The sequence below is a fragment of the Chelmon rostratus genome, chromosome 19 (genome assembly GCF_017976325.1).
Source record: "Chelmon rostratus isolate fCheRos1 chromosome 19, fCheRos1.pri, whole genome shotgun sequence".
Taxonomy (NCBI): Eukaryota; Metazoa; Chordata; class Actinopteri; order Chaetodontiformes; family Chaetodontidae; genus Chelmon; species Chelmon rostratus.
Genome location: NC_055676.1, coordinates 128112 through 148106, shown reverse-complemented (window position 1 = coordinate 148106; position 19995 = coordinate 128112). Strand labels below are relative to the sequence as shown.

The following is a 19995-nucleotide window of genomic DNA, read 5'->3' as shown; positions in this document are numbered from 1 at the left end:
TCAAAATAATAATGAACACGTTGTTGTTGTTGCAAAATGGTCGCAGTTTGGTTAGGTTCCTTTACTTATCAGCTAAGTTTAGGAAATGATCATCAAGAGATTTGTCTTAAAATATGTACTTTGCTAACATATATTCAAGTATGAACATTATTTTACTCGGTTATGGAAGCCCATGGAGGACTATATTAAAATGATAATGCAAACTAAAAAAATGCAATTCCACAATAGCGTTATAATTGGTCATTTATGTATATGGTATTTGGTTGAACATTTAAATTAAAATGCAATAATCCAATTTTAATTTTCATTTTGACATACCGATATAGGTGTTGATAACTAGATAGATCGATAGATAGATAGATAGATAGATAGATAGATAAGGTGATTAATAAAGTCGTATCTAAAATAAGACTTTATTATTCAGACTTTATTTCAGTTCTTAGGCACTGAAAGAGCTGCTCAGCTCCTCTACAGTCCGGTGCAGTGGGTGAGAGCTGTTGTCCAGGAGGCTGTGGCTTGGCCAACAGCCTCCTCTCACCCACCTCCTCCACAGAGTCCAGGACAGAACTGGCCCTCCTGACCAGCCTGTCTAGTCTCTTCCTGTCCCACTCTGTGCTGCCGAAGGCCCAGCAGACAACTGTATGGCATTTCACATTTCAAAGACTTGAACTTGCTCTAATGTGGACAATATTCAAATGCAATAAGAAAAACAGTGCCCCCAGTCTATTGTATTTACATGTAAACCTAAATCTTTTTTTCACACAATGAAAATGGAAATGGAATTCTCAGAAAGAAAATGAAAACAACATTTCATTTCATTTCATTTCAGACTTACTACTCTGTGGACAATAAACAAATATTAAGTCAAATCACAACTAAAATGAAAATGCAGGGTTTTTTTTAACAATTTAAAGATGAAAACAACAATTGACATTTAATTTTAAAAGACTTAACCTGTTCCAAAGTGGACAATATTCAAATGTGATACAGGAAATTGCCCCTAGTCTACTGCATTTACATTTACATGTCATCACACTCTAAATAGATAGATAGATAGATAGATAGATATACGTTATTTATCCCAAGCTGGGAAATTGCAGTGAACAAATTGGAAATTAATTCATTTTCTTCAAAGTAGACAACACAAAGTGTCAGGTGTTGCCGGTAGTGAACCCACAGGAGAACGCACAGAACAGGCACAGGCAGATCAGAGTTTTAAGTGAGTTTATTGAAAACTTAACTCTCCATGTGGCGGGTGGAATGCTGGAGAGGAATCAGCGTTCAGTTCACTGAGGAATCCGCCGGGCAGCTGTCAGTCCACAGCGGCTGCTTGTGGAGCAGCGGAGAGACGGAGCTGTCCAAGGTCCAGGGCTGGATGCGCCGGAGCGCACAGACAGACGGGGAAGGTATCGGCAAGTGGCCGAGCAGAGGGAAGGCGGCGGAGTCGAGGGCTGCCGAGCACAGAGGCAGTGGAATTCTCAGCTGGCGTTGTTGGCAGAATACAGGTGAATGCAGGATCTCGACGGAACGGTCGAAGGACTGCAGACAGAGAGGAAAAAACAACGTTAAACAACGTTCAGAAAAACTTGACACTAAAACATGCAAGCGGCTCAATCACTAACAGTCTGAAACTGAGTTTACGATCTCGCAGGGAGTGGAGTGTTGAGCCCGGTTATATGGAGGTGGTGACAATCAGTGAGATGACGCGCAGCCGTCGGGAACCCTATGGCGCTGATTGCAGATGGGAACCGCTGCTTGAGAGCTGCAATGACAGGAGCTGAGACAGGTGAGTGAGAGAATGTGGAAGGAATGACACAGGATCAGAGAGGGCCTAAGCAGACACAGGGTGAGCCCTGACAGTACCCCTCCTCCTACGTGCGCCTCCTGGCGCACGACGGGCCAGGTCAGGGTGCTGGCGACGGAACTCCATGATCAGGCCAGGGTCCAAGATCTGGCGGAGGGGTACCCAGCAGCGTTCCTCAGGGCCGTACCCCTCCCAATCCACCAGGTACTGCACTCCCCTGCCACGGCGACGTACGTCCAACAACCTCCGGACGGTGTAGATAGGGTCCCCGTCCAGAGTCCTGGGAGGAGGTGGAGCAGGGCCGGGGGTACCAGTGGGCTCTCATGAACAGGTTTGATTTGAGAGATGTGGAACGTGGGGTGAATACGCATGGAGCGAAGCAGCTTCAACTGGACAGCGCAGGGGTTTACTACTGCCTCCACCTCGAAGGGACCAATGTACCGGGGGGCCAGCTTCTTAGAGTCGACCCGAAGGGGCAAGTCTTTTGACCGGAGCCAAACCCTCTGTCCTGGAGTATAGATGGGGGCTGTGGAACGATGCCGATTGGCCAGGTCTTGGATTTTACGCAACGCCTTCAGCAGAGCAGCACGTGCCTGGGGCCAGGTCCGGGCGCAGCGGCGCATGTGAACGGCCACGGAGGGGACCGCAATCTCCTCTTCTAGCTCTGGAAAGAGCGGAGGCTGGTAACCGTGAGAACACTGAAACGGGGATAGGCCGGAGGAGGCGTTGGGGAGCGTGTTGTGTGCGTATTCCACCCAAGGAAGTTGGGCGCTCCAGGACGAGGGGTTGTCTGATGTAATACAACGCAGGGTGTTCTCCATCTCCTGGTTCAGCCGCTCTGTCTGGCCGTTACTCTGGGGATGGTATCCAGAGGAAAGGCTGGCCGTAGCTCCGATCGCTGTGCAGAAAGCCCTCCACACCTGTGAGGTGAATTGTGGCCCACGGTCCAACACGATGTCCACTGGTAGCCCATGGGGGCGGAACACGTGGGCCACCAACAAGTCTGCAGTCTCCCTGGCAGAGGGGAGCTTGGGCAGAGCCAGGAAGTGGGCCATCTTGGAGAAACGATCCACCACAGACAGGATGACAGTGTTGCCATTGGAAGATGGGAGACCGGTAACAAAATCCAGGGCGATGTGAGACCACGGGCGTCAGGGAATCGGCAGGGGGTGGAGCAGTCCGGAGCTGGGTTGGTGGACAGGTTTACTGCGGGCACAGACAGAGCAGGCTGCGACAAACCCTCGTGTATCCTGGGCCATGGAGGGCCACCAGAATCTGCGACGGAGCGCGTACAAAGTCCTCGATACTCCGGGGTGGCAGGTTAGGTGGCTGGAGTGGGACCACTGCAGGACAGCTGAACGGATGGTCTCTGGAACGAATAGAGTCCCTGGTGGACCTCCTCTGGGATCAGGTTGCTGCTCCTGAGCCAGGCGGACCTGAGACTCAATCTCCCATGTTAGAGCAGCCAGGAACCAGGTGGCAGGCAGGATGGGCTCAGGCTGCTGGGCGTCATCCTCCCTTGTGTAAAGACGCAACAAGGCATCGGGTTTAACGTTCCGGGAGCCGGGGCGATAGGACAACGTGAAGTTAAACCGGCCGAAGAAGAGAGCCCACCTGGCCTGCCTGGAATTTAACCGTTTTGCAGTCTGGATGTAAGACAGATTTTTGTGGTCAGTCCAGACCACAAATGGCTGTTCGGACCCCTCCAGCCAGTGTCGCCACTCCTCCAGCGCCAGTTTTAACAGCCAGCAGTTCACGGTTTCCGATGTCGTAGTTCCTCTCGGCGGGTGACAGTTTCTTGGAGAAGAACGCGCAGGGGTGAAGCTTGTTGTCAGAGGGGGAGAGCTGGGAAAGAACTGCTCCAGCACCCATATCTGAGGCGTCCACCTCAACCACAAACTGCCGACTGGGATCGGGCTGAATCAGGATGGGCGCAGACACGAAGCGGACCTTGAGCTTCAGGAAGGCTGCCGCGGCCGCAGGATTCCAGGCAAACCTTGTCGCTGTAGAGGTGAGTGTCGTAAGGGGGGCCACGATGTTGCTGTACCCCTTTATGAAACGGCGGTAAAAGTTTGCGAACCCGAGGAAACGCTGGAGCTGTTGGCGGGTCTCGGGTCGGGGCCACTCCTTTACTGCCGCCACCTTGGCCGGGTCCATCCTGATCCTCCCTGCAGAGATGACATATCCGAGGAAGGAGACTGTGTGGGCGTGAAACTCGCACTTTTCTGCCTTTACAAAAAGGCGGTTGCGCAACAGACGCTCCAGGACCTGACGAACGTGCTGCTGATGCTCCTCCAAGTTACGGGAGAAAATCAAGATGTCATCGAGGTAAACGAAGACGATCCGATTCAGAAAGTCCCGCAGCACATCATTTATCAGATTTTGGAAAATGGCTGGGGCGTTGGTAAGGCCGAGTACCTCGTAATGCCCCAATGGGGTGTTAAAAGCCGTCTTCCACTCATCGCCCTCCCTGATGCGAACGAGGTGGTACGCATTCCGGAGGTCCAATTTGGTGAAGATGGTGGCTCCGTGGAGGGGGGCGAAAGCCAAGCTGATCAGAGGTAGTGGGTATTTGTTCTTTACTGTTATACTGTTCATTCCCCGGAAATCAATACAGGGCCGCAGGGTCTTATCCGTCTTCCCCACGAAGAAAAATCCCGCTCCCACGGGAGAAGAGGAGAGCCGAATCAGACCGGCAGCCAAGGAGTCCCAAATATATGTTTCCATGGCGGCATGCTCAGGCTTGGAAAGGTTGTACAGCCGACTGCTGGGTAGGGGGGCTCCAGGCAGCAGCTCGATAGCGCAATCGTACGGGCGGTGGGGGGGCAGGGAAAGGGCCTGGTCTTTGCTGAAGACTGGGGCTAAGTCATGGTAGACAGGTGGGACTCCGGACAGGTCCACTGGATTGGGTGGAGATAGGGAGACTGAGGAGGCAGGTGCTGGAGCGGAGCGGAGACAGGTAGCGTGACAGGCGGAGCTCCAGGTCAGGATCCTTCCCTGGGCGCAGACGATGTGTGGGTTGTGTTGGTGTAGCCAAGGGAAGCCCAGAACGAGGGGTGTGTGCAGTGCATCAATAATGCAGAACGCCACATGCTCCTGATGGTTCCCTGAGAGGGTGATGATGACTGGAACAGTTCTCTGGGTGACCTGGGCCAGGCATTGTCCATTAAGGGCACGAGCCACCAGAGGCGTGGGCAGCGGCTCCGATGGGATGCCGAGCTTGGATGCCAGAGACCGGTCCATGAAGTTTCCCTCCGCTCCGGAGTCGATAAGGGTGGCATGTGTGGTCTGCTGCTCCCCCCAGCAGATGGTGGTGGAGATCCGTAATTGTTGCAGGGACAGGACCGAGGTGGGGCTCACCAGTATCTCCCCGACTACCGGTGAGCCTGGTCTTTTACCTGCTTGGCTGGGCAAGCTGCAGGGTAGTGTCCAGCCTCCCCGCAGTAGAGACAGGAGTTGGACTCAACACGGCGACGCCTCTCCGCGAGAGTCAGACGGGCTCGTCCGATCTGCATGGGCTCATCCTCCGCAGCCACAGCGGTGGCCACCGGTGTCTGGGGAAGAACGTGGACTGGGGAAGGTTGGTAGGATCGTGCTCGAGTCAGCGGAGTGGGACGGGCTCCTCTCTCGCGGCGTCGTTCCCGGAGGCGGTTGTCAATCCTAATGGCAAGAGAGATGAGTTGGTCGAGGGAGGAGGTCTCGTCTCTCGTTGCCAGTTCATCCTTTAATTCCTCACTCGATCCCCTCTGGAAGACGCTTTGAAGAGAGATGTCGTTCAAACCGCTCTCCGCCGCGAGGGTGCGGAACTCCACCGCATACTCCGCTGCGCTGCAGGCTCCTTGCCGGAGGGTGGTGAGCCGCCGGCCGGTGTCCTGACCCCGAAAAGGATGATCGAAAACCTTCCTCATCTCCAGAGTGAAGGCTGCGTAGGAGTTATAGACGGGCTCCTGTGTCTCCCAGATCGCGGTGCCCCAGTCGCACGCCGCTCCCGTGAGGAGACCGAGCAGGTAGGCAATTTTGGACCTCTCAGTGCGGTAGATTGATGGTTGCTGCTCGAACACCAGAGACACCTGGGTGAGGAAAGCCTGGCAGGTCCCCAAGTCCCCCGCGTAGCGCTCGGGAACAGGTACTGAAGTTTCCCGCATTATCGGAGGGCTCTGACCGGCCCCCGCGCAGACCGAAGGCAGGGCTGGCTGCGGAATTGTGGACGGAGCTGGCGGCGGAGGTGGCTGGGAAACAAGCACCGCTAGCTCCGCTACTTTAGCGGTCAGGGAATTAATCTGCGCTACCAAGGCTTGACTGGTCTCCGTTAAGCTCTTCAGGACCTGGTCATGCTGTCCCAGAAGGATTCCCTGGCTAACCACAGCTTGGTGTAGCTGCGGGAGAGGCGGTGCAGGTTCTAAACCTGCCTGCGCGTTCTCTGGGTCCATGATGGCGAGATCGTACTGTCAGGTGTTGCCGGTAGTGAACCCACAGGAGAATGCACAGAACAGGCACAGGCAGATCAGAGTTTTAAGTGAGTTTATTGAAAACTTAACTCTCCGTGTGGCGGGTGGAATGCTGGAGAGGAATCAGCGTTCAGTTCGCTGAGGAATCCGCCGGGCAGCTGTCAGTCCACAGCGGCTGCTTGTGGAGCAGCGGAGAGACGGAGCTGTCCAAGGTCCAGGGCTGGATGCGCCGGAGCGCACAGACAGACGGGGAAGGTATCGGCAAGTGGCCGAGCAGAGGGAAGGCGGCGGAGTCGAGGGCTGCCGAGCACAGAGGCAGTGGAATTCTCAGCTGGCGTTGTTGGCAGAATACAGGTGAATGCAGGATCTCGACGGAACGGTCGAAGGACTGCAGACAGAGAGGAAAAAACAACGTTAAACAACGTTCAGAAAAACTTGACACTAAAACGTGCAAGCGGCTCAATCACTAACAGTCTGAAACTGAGTTTACGATCTCGCAGGGAGTGGAGTGTTGAGCCCGGTTATATGGAGGTGGTGACAATCAGTGAGATGATGCGCAGCCGTCGGGAACCCTATGGCGCTGATTGCAGATGGGAACCGCTGCTTGAGAGCTGCAATGACAGGAGCTGAGACAGGTGAGTGAGAGAATGTGGAAGGAATGACACAGGATCAGAGAGGGCCTAAGCAGACACAGGGTGAGCCCTGACACAAAGGCATCATTGGAGAGTTGCTGAACCTGTCCTGTCTGTCCTCCAAGTGCCAAAGTCGACAAGGACTCCACCCCTGTTTCTGCACAATAGCTGTCTATCACCTGTGAGGTCCAACTGTTGGACTCTGCTCTCGGTAAAAATGAAGCTGGTCGGCCCTTGTCGTTTCAACAACCCATGAAGGCTAGAAGTCAGACTGCCCATGCTTTGAAGTTGTCTATTCTGAAACATAACATTCTTTCATCAGATTTACATGGGAAAACATACATATTAGGAGCTTAACCAGCCCAAACATATAGGCGTACATACATTATTTTGAAACACATTATAATACTCATTACTGTTCATAACCCACCATTGTTTTTTCAGTCACCAAAGTCAATCTTTCAAATGTGTGGGTAAAACAGGTACTGGTTGTGTATATAACCAGAGACTTGCCTTGCACAGTCTTATTATTAAGCAAAATAGGTATGCTACGAATAAATCAATGAATGATTTTGTATTACAGGAGGAGGAGGGAAAGTAAAATTGATTTCAACCACTATGTCATGGAAAATTAGGAAGAAGTCACAGAAGTCTCTAGAGGTATTGAGGTGCTGACTAGAACAGGAGAGAAACAAATTGGTTGCACAACACCGATCCAGCCACACATAAAACTCAGAATATCAATGGGATCTAGTCCTTAGGCCAACCTGTAAGAACAGAAAGCCAAAACAAAAAAGCAAAAGTTCTTTGTTGTTAAGTTTGCTCTGCATTACACTGTCCTATCAGGGACATGTTTTCATTTGATAATGTGCTATTTTAAAGAGCAAATAAAAAAACTCTAGATCTGTTTTTATCATAGTAGTGAAATTACACAACTTCTTATACAGACTGTATAATAAATTCATTTACTTTCATACTAATGAAGAACAAGAAATCATACACAAAGGACAGGAATGAAACACACAAGAGTGAACTCTGTGCATGCAAAAACAAAAACAATTTGTGTTCTCAGTTATACGAGGGTTAATGTTTCACTATTGGCTCTTACATGTCTGAAATCAGTCATTTCCACAGGAACATGGTTAGCAAATCATAAAGCTGCTATCTTCATACTATTCTCAGACTACTGGGCCTGTCTGACTTCTTCATGGACCTGTAATGTTAGCTTAATGCCCTGACACACATTATACCTGTGTCTTGGTCTTTCCTGGATACTGATAAAAAATACAAAGTCTAGTCATTCAAGTTATTGGCTTAATTACACATACACATCCTGGTAATTGTGGATGTAACTTCATACATATGACATGAAACCGTTCTCACTTTTGCTAATACATGCGGGTGAAAGTGTGTGAATGACATTTATTAATGGTAAATCTTGCAAGCGTCACAAGAAATATATCATTTTTGATAGCAAAGGCTATGGCAGAGGCTCTCAAACTTATCTCTCAAAGGTCCACATGTGATTTTCATTCAAAGCCAGAGGTCCATAACAACTGGCAATAACACAATAGGTAATCAGTTAATGTCACATCTTGCGATTGGTCCCAAAATCATGAAACCGAGGCATTTGAGGCTCAGACAGTTTGTGCATATTTATTTCTGACTCATATTCTTACAACTACATTTACACCAGTTGTAGAAATTGTGTACTAGAGAAAACAACACACATTCTGTATCTGTGATCCAGGTGTAAAACTCAGTATCTGTGGTAAAATAACCAGTGGCACATAAAATGACAACCCATGTGTACAGTTAATATGCTCACAGAGGAAGAGTACACTGTCTCCTCTTTGGTCAGGATATGAAAAGCAACAAGTCATTTGGTTTGTGGAAATAAAGTCTAGTTTTCACTGCAGTTTTTGTTTATTAGTGATTGATGACAATTATCGTCCACAGCAGGAAGCTACTGCTAACACTCCAGCTGATGGCCAAAGTTTACATTCATAACAATATGCAACATGTATTTCACATAGTCATGTCACAATTATGACACATCATAAATGAGAGCAACACAAATAATTATTATGAGACAAAAAAAAAATCAAGACTAGGAGACATAACGTGTTAATCAGTAAAGATCCTCATGGCATGTTCAGTGTGCAGGGTTCACAGTGTGTGGATAAGAGTGTTCCCCTTAAAAGGGATGTCCGACCTAGTCATTCACTAAAGCCAGTGATGTCTGCTTAGCTTCAGCAGTGACAAACACTACACCATCATTTGAGGACAGCTGAAGCTGCCTCTTTGATACACGACACAGCCTTCTCGATGTCCTCCTCCGTCTGGTCAATGGTGACCACCACTCTGATACTGAGGACACACAGGTGAAGCAGTCAGACACAAAAGGGCAGTGTCAAGGCTAATGTCATCTACACAAATAATTCTATTGACACTTATTTCCATAATAAAAAACTCACTGGTCTTTACATGTTCTGCATTAACACATATAATTCTGGCGCTTTTATAATGGATGAATAAGGTATGTCTTTGTTCTCATGTTTCCCCTTCAGATTCAGAAAAACTTCATTGATCCCAGTAGGGAAATTGTTTTGTTGCAGTACAAGTTGCTTAACACATAGTTAGAAAGAATATTAAATAACAATAAATACTAAATAAAATACTTGAAATGGTAAAAAAGTACAAAGTTTAAAACTACTATAAAAACAGCCATAATTCTAATAATAGTAAAAATGTGTAAATGCAAATGTGTATGTGCCAAGCATAATGCAAATTTAATTATTTCAAAATTACCAATATCTCTTCCCACACTGATATCAATTCAAACCTCTCTATTCCCTCTGCCCTTCGTTCCTCTCACTTTTCCAGTACATGTAAACATGCTAAACTGACAGAATACTTAAATTTCAATTTGAAAATAAATCTCAATAAATTAATCTAAATCAATTAAAAATATAAAAAAACTGAATTTCACCCCGCTTAAAGAAGTCCCTTCACTATTTTTCTTATTGTCATAAAATCCCCTGAAAAGACCAAAACCAACAGTGTTAGTCTATCTCTCAATACTATCCACCTTCCCTTCCCTGTTTGTAGCACTCAGCTTAAAGCCTGTTGGTTCCCACTGAAGACATAAAATCTTCAAGCACACAGTATAGTTTTATTTTTTAAAAAAAGTTCAGCAATTTCCTACAACAGCTGGTCACTGTAGTTTTCAACAAATGTTACTCAAACAGGTATAAATACTGCATTTGTTGGGGGCTATTTTCAGTGTCAGACTGATCCACATCTGGTGCTGTAGTGAGTATTTCTGGTATTAAGATGGTGTGTGTGGGATCGAGTCAAAATACGTTACAGTGTGTGTGTTCATGGCAATGAATGAACACGTCACCCAGTGCAACACTGTGGCTTGTGATATATGAAAACATGTTTTATATTCTAGTTTCTTCAAAATAGCCACCCTTTTGCTCTGATTACGGCTTTGCACACTCTTTGCATTCTCTCAATGAGCTTCAAGAGGTAGTCACCTGAAATGGTTTTCACTTCACAAGTGGAGTCGCAAAAACCATCAAGCCCTACAACGAAACTGGCACACATGAGGACCGACTCAGAAAAGGAAGACCAAGAGTCGACTCTGCTTCTGAGGATAAGTTCATCCGAGTTCACCTTTTTTTGTTAAGTACATAACTGCACATGTGTTCATTCATAGTTTTGATGCCTTCAGTGAAAATCTACAATGTAAATAGTCATGAAAATAAAGAAAACGCATTGAATGAGAAGGTGTGTCCAAACTTGGCCTGTACTGTATATATAAAAAAGTACGCGTGAAGACGACGCTCAACACGATAATACATTTTGATACACTGTTTCAAGTAAAGAGTGAGGGAGAGTCCCTTACCTGGGCGGGGGGAGGAAACGCTCCTCCTTTTCCAGGTAACGAGCAAGGGTCAGAGCCACATGTCTTTCCAAACACTGATACAGAAACGAGACATTATGAGACATTGCATTACAATCACTGCCACTACACTAAATTATTGTAGATGAAAGATGAAAAACTACAGCACACAAAATGAACAACACACAAATGATTTTCCTGTTCCAGTTGCAACCTTTAAGGCATGAAAAAGTTGAAATTGTCCTGAGGAGCATGGTCAAAATCAGCAAAAGAGTTAAATCTTGATATTGTTATATGTACTTCTTGACAGTTTCTTGTTCTAGGAACTTTCGTGTATGTTTTAACAAAATAGAGATCTCAGACTAGAAGAAAGAAAGAAAAACAACAACAACAGCAAACCCATTTTGTTTCTGGTTTTGATGGAATCAGCTGGAACAGACAGGACTTACATAATCTACAATGGTGCGGAGCAGCTGCAGGTCAGAGTCTCTGTAGCCTGAACTTCTCTCCAGCTGTAAGTGAAGAGCTGGGGCAAACGGTTCTCCTACTAACTTCAGTCCTGGAGTTCTGTCATACATAGATAATCAGGCTAAATAAAAATGAAGATATGATATAACAAAGTCGTTGACATCTATCAGTCTGGAAAGGGTTACAAAGCCATTTCTAAGGCTTTGGGACTCCAGCGAACCATGGTAAGAGCCATTACCCACATATGGAGTAAACTTGGAACAGTGGTGAACCGACAGTGGTGAGCTTTTAGATAAATTCACAGATAAATAGAGGTCTTAATTCACTCCACAGTGATCATAGAAACTGTAATCACAGAAATAAAAAAATTTGAACTTACCCCTGTAAAGCTTTGTACACATGTTTGCACTTTTCCCTCAGGACAGTGAAAATATCTGCAAAACAGATGAAGTAGATGATAGGGAGCAGATCTGAAAAGAGAACTACTTCATACTAAAATAATCTTGTTTTCAGTGTGAATTAGGAATTGAAAGCCCCCTCTCCAATAACAGCTTGTCTCAAGTAAAGACCTCTTTTCAGTTAAGGAAAATAAATGCCCCTGAGATGGAAAAGTGCATAGAGGAGAAAGAAATTAGACAGTATGTACCAGGATCCTCCTCCATGATGTTGAGGGCCTCAATGGCAGCAGCAGCTAGCATGGGAGGCAGGGAGGCAGAGAAACAATATCCCTGGCCGGACAGTCGCTACAACACACAGACTTATTTTTTTACTTTTTACTGTATCACAGTGGATGTCATCAGGATTAATATTTTGACACTGATCACGCTGGAAAAAAACAATACCTTTACATTGTCCTAAATAAAAAGTAGAAAATAGAAAATAACTAACTGTATGTGATTTCTCCCCCATAAGTCTCTATCAGCATTATTTCATTTGTGCAGTTTCACAGGGAGTGTCAGTGAGGTTTGAAGACATTCTCTTGTTTTGGCTTTACAGGTGGGGTTGTTGTCTGCTAGAAAAATCTGCTTTTTGAAACTTCTTCAAAGGCTTGAGACCATTCCCTGCATGAGGCCAATTAACTTTGCTACCACATTAAAAGTAACAAACCAAAATTCTACATATTATTCTGGGAAACTATGAGGAACCCACTTAACGTTATGTGAAATAAATTATATATGTCCCTACAGAAAAACAGATGCAGTAATTTGGTAAAAAAAGCTGGGTAAAAAAAAACATTAGGACAAGTCGTAGCATCATTTATGCACATTACGACAACTCAACATCAGCATTTTAACTGTCAACACTGGTTCACAATAGCATGCGATGGATTTGTCAACAACTGACAACAAATTAAGAATCAAGCCATGCGATGAACCTGCAACAGATACATATATGTTTTCTCAATCATTCAATACTACAACAGACTTTCTTACATACTGACTTTTCAAACACAGTTGACATCATGACTTAGTGGCTCACCTGAATGAGAATGAGCCATCACTAATGTCATTAGGTACACCTGTGCTTGGCCTAGTCTAACAAATGAAAATGTCTGGTGATAATACAGTGGCTCTGTACCATGTGAGGATAGAAATTCTCAGACTGTGTCAACTATGTGGAGCAGTGATACAGTCAGATTGATTACCAATTTATTCTAAACTTTGCTCATCCCTAATGTCATTTATTCATGTGTCAATAAAACTCTCATTCTATTTACCTGGTGGTCAATGACAAAGGAGCGTCCGCAGCAGAAACCTCCGATGGAGGCCACAGCATTCTCCATATTAGCACTGATAAGGTCAATGTCGTCTATCTGCATGGTGAAGAAGTAGTGCCATGTTATTATTACACACATGAGACACACATACACAATGGACACAAATATTGGCCAAAATGTTTTCAGATTTGAGAGACTGATCCCAAGCCACATGTCATGTTGCATGACATTTACCCCACTAGAACACTGTGATCTCAGAATGCAGGCTTATGCCAATATTCAGTAATTATTTAAAGTTGAGTGTGCTCACATTGACCCCAAAGTGTTCTGTGACTCCTCTGCCGTGTTCTCCCAGTACACCAAAAGACATGCTCTCCTCCAGAAAGATCCGCACCTTGTACTTGTACTTCAGTTTCACCTGGAGGTTACACAAACACAATAAATGACCAATAGAGCAGAGACATCTAGAACTATGACAGCCCAAGAGCAATCATGCCATATTAGTCACAGTACAAATTCCATGTTTGTGAGAATTGCAGCAGTTCTGTCATCGACACTCTGGTTGTGTGTGCTGTTCATTTTTTGTCTTGACATCTCACTGTAGAGACGCTGGCGGCTGATTGTTGACATGTGATGCTGTTTTTGTAATTATGATCAGCTGTCATGGACACCTGAACTTCTGGAGCAACAGGGACAAATAAAAAATTAATTAATGTGGCAAGGGGGATGTCTAAGTATAGAATTACTCCAAAAGGACAGAGGCATATTTACCATGTCAAATTTTGGGTTTTATCAGGTGCAAACTGTTTGTAAGATCAACAGAGTTCAATGTTGACAACATCATGTGAACAACTGCAGTTCCTTGCTATTAGACTGCCATTATGTTTACATATTACATTACATATCAGTCTGGAGGTGGTACATAATAAATGTTCATTGACAGCACAACATTCTCTATTGTTCATTTCATTTTGAAATAAGCCATGTTCAGGTCTGCAAAACCATGACTGCACAAAAAGGAGAAAAAAAATGATGTTGTCTCAAAAATCATTGTTGAGATGAATGTTAACAATGCTTAGTGAAAACACAAATAAAGAAAACTGTGTTTTACCTGAGTAAACCCATTTGTGGTTGAAATGTTGACATGTCCATGATTTGAAAATCAGATTTAGAATTATGCAGGCATTTTTTTGTCCTGTGTGCAGATTGTTACCCGGCACCTGCCACGACTTTATGGATATGAATGATAATCAGGCTCGTTGACAGCAAATGCACTTGGCCAGTTTACAAATCAAGGAGATTAGGTTTATTGATGAGAATAAATTGCTGGCTTTGCGGCCCATTACTCTTATATTTACCAGTTCAGGGAGAGGACAGATGTCTGCAGTGTTGATGTACAACCCCTCGACTACAATGAACTTCCGTGTCACTCGTGCTTTGCGAGGATTCTGCAAGAGAAACAAAGTATGTTAGTATACAGAACTTTGACAAGAGGGACAATAACATCTATGGCATTCATTAAAACAACTGAATGAAAAACATAAAAATACAATTAGTAGTTCAATGTGGGTTACATTTGTGAAAATCACAGAGCACACCTCCAATTGTTCTTCTCATACTAAACAATCCTATACAAACCTTCTGGTCCTCCAGCTCCTGTTCCTTGAGCAATCTCTCCAGATCCTCCATGTCATTGTGTTTGAAGTATTTAATGAAGCTGCGAGATGCTTGAAGACCCTTCTGGATGGAGAAGCAAGCTGCTTCATCCCTGAACACACAACCAAGGACACAACAGAAAATTAAAAACACAAAGCTAGGGAATACGTGGTAGACATGTTTTTCTGTGCTGAATCTTTGAGGAACTGAGCCTAATTTACAGTGATTGGATGGTGTGTTTTCAACTCTGATCACTGAACCCTGATTTAATATTACTCTAGGCACTTGAGCAGAGGCAGTACTTACACAAAGATGATGTCCCCCCTCTTGGAGTAGGCAGGGATTGCACTAGCAATGGTTGCAAAGCCATATGAATAGATGATGGCCTCTTCTGTTTTCATGAATTTTGCCAGACGACTCTCCAGCTCCAGGTGAACATCTGAGTGAGGGAAATAGGAAAGCAGCTGAAACTACTAAGTTACACCAGACTTTACCATTAATTTGTATTTACAATGACAGAACATATTCAGGCTTGCAGGGGACACACTGGCTTCTTGCAATGCAAAACTTAACGTGATTCAATCAGTTTATAAGGGAGCCTTTATTAATGCTGGGTATTAATAATAAAGACACTCATTCTAAATATGATTATTATCCCTACAACTGTAGCCTAATAACCACTGTGCTCTAAAGGTCTGTTTTCACAAGCCACTCTCTGTTTTGTTTCTATGGCATGTACATGCACATTGGAGACACAGGTTTAAACCTTTCAAAACTAGAATTACCATCTTGTGATTGTATGCCTCCACCAACCAGTCAAGTTGCAGTTTACATCCATGTCTGACCAGACTAATATATGTAGTGAAGACTTTGAATTAATTCAGTAAAAGTGTATTTGTTAATGAAATGAATGAATCCCTACATTGACATGTACAATGCCAGTGAGTAATTTCCAGCGAGAAAAATGATTCTCTGAGAGACTATTTTCCCAGAGAAGTACAGAGGACTGATAGGCAGCTTCATCACATGGTCCAACAACAATTACCTGCAGCTCAGTATCAGCAAAACCAATGAGCTTGTGGAGGATTACAATGCTTCAAATACAGATGTTGTTGCAAAGAAGCTACAAATTGCAAAACATTAATTCCTTCAGACACATCTTCAACACAGCAGTCTCCCCTTCTGTCCTGACTTATTGTGTTGAATAATGGCCAGAAAAGTGTTTGCTGATCTTGACCTTTTGGATGTAAAATGCCATCACTTCATTTTATCCTATGAGACATTTGTGTGAAAATTTGTCATAATTAGCATATTAATTCTTGAGTTATGGCCATTGTGAAATGGCCAGTGAACATTTCTGCCAAATTTGAAGCTATTCCCTCAAGGTGTTCCTGAGATGAAGGTGAAGGTGAAACTGGCAGTGCACCACAGATGGCTCCATGTAGGGAAAACCCTGCAAGACTTAAACAGCAGTAAACAGGTCCGTTCCTGTTGGCACTGGTGGCTGCCACCAGCTGGCCCCATCTTACCTCTTACTAGGTTGCATCCCTTTGACAGATACTGGGGCCAGACTATCCAAGCAAACTTAATATGTTGAGCAAACTTTTCAATTTATGATTAACAGCCACTGTGTTTTACTACAGTCTACTGAATTATCTGGATATCAGATAGTGGCATGTTATCAGAGGAAAAAGAGCAGAGAATAATTTTTCACTCACCAAATGTTCCATAGAAGCCTCTTGGACCACATGTGCCCACACCATATTTCTTCAGTGATGCCAAAGCTTTTTGCTGTAATGAGAATTTATTCACAGTTGCACTCATACACTGATTCTTTTTGCTGTACAAATGAAGAAATTTCAGCAATAGCTTGAATAATAAATACTGACCTTAATACGTTCATGGTCCAGGAGACCCAGGAAGTTGAATGATGCAAAGTTAATGCACTCTTTTCCATTGATTATGATTTTATGGCTGGGAGGTCTGTAATGGAAAAAAGTGTATTTTAATACTTAGCTTAATAGAACACACTATAGCAGTGTATAGAGTTTAGATTGTATAAGGACCATACCAGTGTTGTGCATTTTTAGTCATTTTCCACCACTGTGTTGTGTGCAATTTTTCCTAATTTCAGGGAGCCACTGATTCTCAACTAAGTTCACTGAAGTAATAACATCCACTCACTGGCACATTCAAATTGCTAAAAGTAAAAAAAAAGGTAGGTAATCTATTACAATGAGCAACACTTCGAGGGTTTTTCCAAAGGGTGACTAGACTTGTTTGAAGTTCTAGAAGACCCTTTGGAAAAACCTTAGAAATACCATGACCTGGATGAATTACAATGTCCACAGACAGTGAGCATCATTCTTTTATTGTTGTCAAAGTTAGATTTTTTTGTTGCAGGGTGATGTTAGGTTTCAAACATTGAGTCGAAGTGGAAGTTTGTACCAGTTGTAATGAAATTCCCTCTCTGAGATGTTGCATTCAAAGAATTCAAGAATGGAACAGAGAGCCATATGTACATACTTAAGGACCAATGGACAACCTGAAAACAGGTGCCTCCAGCCACAGCTATTGCCGGCACAGGAGCATACACACAAACAAACCTGCAACACACCCTACCATGATAAACGGTTACAAAATCTAGTTTTTTGTTGACTGTTTTAGAGAGGTATTGATTCAGCTGCGTGGTCATTTTGGAGGCTGTAGCCTGTGGTGATAGCTGAGTTGAGCTGTAGTATGCTATACGGACAGGTGTTTCTATTATTTTGTTCACCCCATTTATATCAATGACAATGTGTAAAGGAGTGTGGGGACTACCACTAAATTAGACACAATTACGATAAACCGCACAAATTTACCATATTCATTTTATCAAATTCTGTTTTTTTCTTCAAGAACTTTATTAATATAATGACATTTGATACTATTTTCAAATTGCCAATATAAATTCTGTTCTGAACCATTCATATAAATATTGCATTACAGGGTAATTTCATATTGCATTTTATCCGCCCGCAACCCAGGTATGATGATGGAGAACAAAAAGGAGTAAAGCAGAGGGGTGTCCTGTGTGTTTTACCCTGTGACAACATCATAGCTGAGGGAGGGATGGTCTCTGGACACAGGGGGAACAAGAGCCTCTGGCTGCCACTCCTCAATCAGGTCCTCCTTTTCCTGTAACATGAAACCACATGACAGCTGTTTGGTGACACATACGAACATTCTTCATTTTAGTTTTATCACTGCTGTGCTGAGTTTACCTTCTCTGTCAGTTTATAGGTCTCATGAAGTTTGTAGGTCTTAGAGAATAGAAGTCTGATGATCCACAGTATGAGGATCCCCTCCAGAATCAGGTGGTACGCAGGAGCCTGAGGAAGACAAAGACATAATGATTATTTTGCTGTCATATTGCTGAATGAGTGTGAATCTCCCCACTATGTAAAATAATGCTCCATATGATCCAAACCAACATGTATTGACATTAGTAAGATTTCCTTTTATTTACGGACAAGGGACAATGATGGAAAGAACTCCAGGACAAAAAGTCTAATATGTATTTTCTGAATATAGTAGAATATTGACACTAAATCAAACCAAATACTGCCCAATACATAACTCGCGCATTATTGAGTAGAATTCTGTTTTGTAAATTGCTCTGGATGTCTGCGAAACACCGTTATAATAAGCCTGTGAATATTCTCATTCATCCAGGTCATTGTAAGCTTTAGGATATTCAATCGTTCACAACTGGACCTCGTCAGTTTGTATTAGAAGACGTTTTGCCTCTCATCCGAGCAGGCTTCATCAGTTCATGCGCACCAGAATAGATAGGACAGCTCTAGTCCAATTAAATGGTGTTAGGTTTAAGTATTTATCCCCTGAGTGAGGCCAACCCCCAAAACCAAGGATGGTATAACTATTGTGAGGCAAACGATCCCCCATTAAGGCGGGGTAGGGTGCAAACCCTTGGGTGTCAACGACAGTCGTCTGCCTCGTTAGTGTCCCATTATTTTAACGTTCAAGAGCTGGACTGGATATATTTAGCAGATATCTGTATTTCAGTTCTCTCTAGTCGAAAAGAACACTTTAGATATCCACTACCGCTGTCACTCACAATAGCCACAACGCCATTCTTCCTAGGCCAAACGGCGTCACTATGCCATTTATGTGTCTCGGGCTTTCAATTTTAGATGGGATGAAAAATTACATTTTGATACCCAGGAGAGTGGTGTGATTAAATGTTAAAATAGCTTGCCATAAGTTAAGGGTTTTCAAGGAACAGCTAATTTCCTTGTTATTTTGCGACTTCACTTTGACTGGTCCTTGCGTGAACAGTACCACAGAGAACAGCTTCCGCACAACAGACGATTGGCTGTGAGACTGTCAAACAACCTCTCCCAAGACAGGGACTCTTCCTGAGGGAGAAGTTTTCAATTATCAGCCTAGGACATAATAAAAAAAACATCAACGTGGAGCTACGCATATGAGAAAACTACTGGGAAAGGTCAGTAAATGTTTCTACCTGACAGAGTTGTAGAGAGGAGACTCTTACCTCATAAAATGCTTGCACCATTTCCACCAACACCCATTGCTGTCCGGACGCCATGTTTATTTTCCTCCCGCAACGTCATCAGCAATGCTGCATTTACGTTCCAAGAGAAAAATAGTTCACCTGAATGTCGGTCCATAAAATACAATCTACCTTAAGCCTTCATCGTGTAAATACTACAAAACTATTGACAGTCCTGTTTGAAACATGCAAATAAATCGCTGAATTAAATGAAATAAATAAAAAAAAAGTTACGAAAAAGCAAGGACGAAGAATATGGAGGAGGAGGAGTTTGGAGGAGTTTTTCTGTTTTCAACTACTTTTTATTTCTACTCCATTAGTTAACTTAAGTTAACTTAAGTTACTTTGCAGTTTCTGTTCAATAATTCATATTATCATCAACACATAAATTGTGTAATATTGTACATAAGACGATCACCAGGGTGAAATTCACAAGCTACCGAGCAGTATGTATACTAAAAATAGCTCCTATTTGCCAGCTGCAACATTAAATCAATGTCTGTATTAATACATCAATCATAATCGAGTAATATACATTATTCTGATATGGGCAATTCTGCATGAAGGCTAGTTTTACTTGTTGTACTACAAGTGTATTTTCATGGTCATACTTGTAGTTATACATAAATAACATTTTGAATGCAGGACTTTTACTTGTAACAGAGTTCTATACTGCGATGTTGTTACTTTTACTTAAGTAAATGATCTGATAACTTCTTCCACCACTGATTTACATTACATACGCATTGTTCTATCGGTCATAATTACTCAAATCCTAAAGTTAAGA

General features: G+C 43.8%; 1 protein-coding gene across 1 annotated transcript; it reads right to left on the bottom strand.

The window, feature by feature from the left end:
• Positions 1-8526: 8526 nt before the first annotated feature.
• sptlc1 (serine palmitoyltransferase, long chain base subunit 1) lies at positions 8527-19255 on the bottom strand. Its single transcript, XM_041960139.1, has 15 exons — positions 19191-19255; positions 17899-18006; positions 17718-17812; positions 16525-16618; positions 16354-16426; positions 14942-15074; positions 14618-14747; positions 14338-14427; positions 13290-13397; positions 12980-13075; positions 11909-12005; positions 11642-11696; positions 11244-11361; positions 10798-10871; positions 8527-9254 (listed from the first exon to the last, which is right to left on the bottom strand). The coding sequence occupies exons 1-15, from the start codon at positions 19242-19244 to the stop codon at positions 9161-9163; spliced, it is 1419 nt and encodes a 472-aa protein (XP_041816073.1). The 5' UTR covers positions 19245-19255; the 3' UTR covers positions 8527-9160.
• Positions 19256-19995: the final 740 nt, after the last annotated feature.